The following is a 5,122-nucleotide window of genomic DNA, read 5'->3' on the forward strand; positions in this document are numbered from 1 at the left end:
TCACACGCACACATGCATACACACACTCGCGCGTATACACACGTGCATGCGTACACACACAGACACACATGCACGTACGCACACGCACACACGCACACACACATACACGCACATATACGTGCACACACACACAGGCGCATGCGTACACACACACACGTACATGCACACACATGCATATGCGCGCGCACACACATGCAAATGCGCGCTCACACACACAAACACGCACACACGTGCGTACACACACAAGCGCATACACACACGCGTGCATACACACACACACGCTCGCGTACACACACACAAGCGCGTACACACGCACACGCACACACACAGATGCATGCATACACGCACACATGCGCGTTCACACTATTATGTGACGAACCACTGTGCAAACAATTACCCCTTTATAATGGGCGGTAGTTCTCTTCACACAACAAAATAGAAGTCATATGGGTAGACTTCCAAATTCACTTGTTTCTTATTACGAGTGTATAAGATTGTTGATTATGATCAAATGTATCTTCTTAAAGCTGGTTGCAGACAACAGAAGCACCAATAGCAGGATAATTGGAGGACAGGAACAATAAACTATGTTATAAAAAAAACTTTAATCTTACGTTAAACAAAACAATGAAAAAGCACTTCAAAACAACAATAATAAGCAATGCAAAGTGAATGGGTGAGTAAGGTAGATGAATCTCGTGGTGAGAACAATGTATTCTAACAAAACAATAAATTTGGGGTTACCTTATAACATGTAAGGTAAGAAAACAGGGATGATTTACAGCAGGAAGGCGAGTGTAAACAAAAGATAATGAGAAGAATGGAATGAAGATGGCGCTGAAATAAGGTGATGTATTTACAAAGAAAATGGAAAAATAAACTTTAGACAAATCAGATATGTTAGCATATGTACAACATATGGGGATATCACAGTCCCCCCTTGTTTTTGTTTTTTTCCATTTCCCGAGGATCAACCGAGGTTATCCTTGATAATGAGTCTGCCACAATGTTTTCTCGTCCTGATATGGCGATTACTTGGATATTATGTGCAGATAGTATGTATGACCATCTTAAAAGTTTAGGGTTGAGAGTAGTGGACCTATGGAGATGCGACAGAGGAGAGTGGTCGCTGTAGACGTAGATCGTGTCTAGTCCATCAACATAAATCTCGTATCTCTGGATGGTAGCTACGATGGCGAATAGTTCTTTCTCCACAGTGGGCCAATTTAGTTGGGAACCCATAAATCGTCCACTGGAATAAGAGACTGGTAACAGATCAGCTAGTGGGGGCAGGTTTCCTGTTATGGCTGTTATTGGAGCAGGATGCTGTAATAAAATGCCCCCATATCCAAGATCACTAGCGTCTGTTTGGAGATAGAATGGTTTGGTGAGGTTAGGTGCCATTAATATAGGAGGAGATGACAAGTAAGTTTTTAGCTGGTTAAATATTTTATCATGTTGCTGGCTCCAAGAAAAATTTACTTTTGAAGAAGTTAAAGCAAATAGTGGTCCTGTGAACGGTGAGAAATTTGGACTGAACTTAGAGTAATATCCTACCATACCTAGAAATCTTTTTAATTCCTGTTTGGTAGTTGGAACAGGATAAGAAGTTATGGCGCTAATATTTGCATCATGGGGTAATACTTTACCACTGCCAACTCGATGACCAAGGTAAGATACCTGACCTTTGCAAAAATTACTTTTTGCTAAGTTGATCGTTAATCCATGTTGTTTCAACCTTGAGAAAACTTCTTTTATCTTTTGAATATGGTTTATCCATGTGTCAGAGGCAATAATGATGTCATCTAAATATACAAATACTTTTTCCAAGTCCTGTAAAATTAAAGACATTACTCTTTGGAAGGTGGCAGGTGCGTTGGCTAATCCGAATGGCATTACGTTATAACTAAATAAGCCAAATGGAGTGATAAATGAAGAAATTTCCTTTGCCGTTTCTGTTAATTTAATTTGGTAATAACCCTTCAACAAATCTATTTGGGTTAAGTAGGTCGAATTACTTACTTGGTCAATGATATCTTGTATTCTTGGTAGAGGATACGAATCTTTAATTGTTAAATTATTAATCTTCCTGTAATCGGTACAAAGACGAAATTTACCATTTTTCTTTCCTACTAGGAGACATGGGGAAGCCCATGGTGACGCACTTGGTTCTGCCAATCCTTCTCTTACTAAGTAGTTCACTTCTTCTTTCATGATACCCAATTTCTTCTGTGATGTTCGATAGAAAGCTTGTTTAATGGGTGCAGCACCTGGTTGTAGTTTGATGTCATGATCTAGCATGGTGCATCTGCCTGGTTTATCTGAAGTTATACTAGGAAATTCATGGAATAAAGCTACTAAAGATTTACATTTTGATGCAGATAAGGGTTTTAGATAGTCTGATAAGTTTTCCAAGATCTTTGAGTTTTGAGAATCCTGCCAAGATGCAGTTATTGGATCATCTGTAAATTGATCCATAGGACAATCTATGTATGGTATGGCGCTAGTAATCATTACCGTTTTACTTTCAGCTGTTGAGGGAGACAAATAGGCCTTTAAGAGGTTTATGTGGACTAATTGAGTAGACTTACGCTTATCTGGAGTGGCGATTATATAGTTGGTTGGCGAGATACGTTGAGTGATGGTATAAGGTCCCTGGTATTTCTCTCGTAGGGGAGAGCCTGCAAGCGGATGGTATAGCAGCACTGCATCTCCTACTTTGAAACTTCTGGTTTTAGCCTTTTTATCATAGTTAATCTTCATCTTCTCTTGAGCTGTTATCAAGTTAGTTTTGGCAATGGAGTGAAGATCTGAAAGTTTCTTGTTGAGTTCTGAAATATATTGGGAAAGAGGTACCTCATTATCTCCCAACTTCAGGATGCGTTCTTTGACTGAACTGAGGATAGTTCGTGGCCGTCGACCGAAGAGTAGTTCAAAAGGTGACATACCAGTAGACTGATTTCGAACTCCTCGTATGATGTACATGATCAGTTCCAAATCGCAATCCCACTCGTTACCTGAACTATGGATGTATTTCCGGAGAAGATTTTTAATGGTCTGGTGAGTGCGTTCTAATGCTCCATTGGTCTGTGGATGGTAAGCTGAGGATGAGACTTGGGTTATATGGTAATCTTTCATAGCTGTTTTAAAAGCATGACTCATGAAATTGGTTCCTTGATCACATTGTAGTTCAGTTGGAAATCCTACAACAGTAAATATGGACACTAGTGACTTTAGGATGTTCTTGGCTGAAATGTTTCTTAAAGGTACTGCAAATGGATAACGGGTAGTTGGGCATAAGGCCGTAAGCAAGTATTCATGTCCCCTTTTTGTCTTAGGCAAAGCGCCTACACAATCTACTATGATCTTACTGAAAGGTTCTTTAGGCACAAGTATAGGTTTTAAGGGTGCAACTGGTACTTTTACATTAGGACTACTTACTTTTTGACATGTTGTACATGTTTTTACGTACTCTTTAATGTCATTCTTCATGTTTGGCCAATAAAAGTCTTGACTGATGCGTTCATATGTTTTAGTGATACCAAGATGAGAGTCAGCAGAGTGAGACAATTCTAGGATCAGAGGTCTTATATCCTTAGGAACAACTACCTGGAATAGATCCTTCCAGGTTTCTAGATGACTGTTCTTGCTGGACCTGAATTTTCTCATTAGTACATCATTATTAATATAAAAATAAGAACACTTGTTGGTATCCTTTGGTTTCACTTGGTTGAAACACTGCTGTAGAGTGACATCTTTCCTTTGTTGATAGCTAAAGGAATCAGGTTGGATCTTATATGTACTCATCAACTCGTTGAAATCCATAGGTTCAGAGACTGGCAACGGGTTTGATGATGATTCAGTAGGGGTGTCCTTTTTTCTGCTTCGTGTCACTGCTAAGCATTCTTCCTGTACAACATCACCTGGAGATGCTGCTATTAAGTTTGTTAAGACAACAGAGTTAGCTATGTCATTACCCAGGATTACATCTACATTCTTGCATGGTAACAGTTCTGGATTTACAGCTACTTCAGTAGTTCCAGAGAAATAAGGACAATGAAGGTTTACATTAATGAGAGGCAACATAGACTTACTGGTTAAGTCATTAACTGCAACATACCTGTGAGTTTCACCTTTAGGTCGTATTACTTTAGGAGAGACGATCGTTTGAGAGGATCCAGTGTCTCTGAGTATGGTTACAGGTTTACCATTTATTTTGCCTGAGCAAGTGAAGGGTGCAAACGCTTGGGACTCGTGTGATGCACAATGGAAGGTCTTTTTCTTCTCCACCTTAGGTTTTGGTTCCTGTTTGGGAAGATTCATTTGCTTAGGAGAGAATTGAGGGGGATTAGGTTTTCTCTTTAAGTATGAAGCTGCACAATGTGGATCAGGACATTCTGAAATATGATGTCCTTCTTGTTTGCAGTATGTACAAGTTTCCTTAGGTCTAGTTTCTCTATATGGGGTTTTACCTACTTTATGAATAAGAGCATAGTCATCTGCCTTTAAAGCGGCTTTCTTAGGGTCAGATTCATTCTGCTCTCTTAGATACACATTAATGCTACCTGGTATTTTCCTTAAGAACTCCTCCATTACTATTAAATCTTTCAACTGCTCGAAAGTTTTGACATCTACTTTGTCTACCCACTTCTGAAACTGTTTAATCTTTCCATTCATAAATTCTAAAAAGGTCTGCTGAACTTGCTTCTGACTATTACGAAATATTTGCCTATAACCTTCCGCAGTAATAGAATAAGCATCAAGGATTGCCTGTTTAATTATGAAATAATCATGTTCCTCTAACATAGTGGCACATACAGATAATGCTTTACCTTTAAATGAGTTCCGGATGATCAAATACCATTTGTCCTGAGGCCAATTGAGATTCTTGGCTGTGTCTTCGAACACAGAAAAGTAGTTATCAGGTTCCCGTTCTTCAAATGTGGGCAGCAATTTCTGCACCTTGCCCACATCAAAGGGTTCGGGAATTAGTTTACCTTCTTCCTTTTCTTTCAGTCTTATAAATGCCAGATCCCGTTCTGTAACTGTGGCCGCTTCTCTCTCAATCTGCAGCCTAACACGGAGAGCGTTGTTTTTCTGTTCACTTGCTTTTTCTTGTTGC

At 39.4% G+C, this 5,122-nt stretch overlaps 1 protein-coding gene across 1 annotated transcript; it reads right to left on the minus strand.

The window, feature by feature from the left end:
* Positions 1-421: 421 nt before the first annotated feature.
* LOC137618821 (uncharacterized) lies at positions 422-4,826 on the minus strand. The gene is made up of 2 exons (XM_068349030.1): positions 2,592-4,826; positions 422-2,321 (listed from the first exon to the last, which is right to left on the minus strand). Exons 1-2 carry the CDS (start codon positions 4,804-4,806, stop codon positions 928-930), a joined length of 3,609 nt encoding a protein of 1,202 aa, XP_068205131.1. The 5' UTR covers positions 4,807-4,826; the 3' UTR covers positions 422-927.
* Positions 4,827-5,122: the final 296 nt, after the last annotated feature.

Source organism: Palaemon carinicauda, chromosome 25, assembly GCF_036898095.1.
Source record: "Palaemon carinicauda isolate YSFRI2023 chromosome 25, ASM3689809v2, whole genome shotgun sequence".
Lineage (NCBI taxonomy): Eukaryota > Metazoa > Arthropoda > Malacostraca > Decapoda > Palaemonidae > Palaemon > Palaemon carinicauda.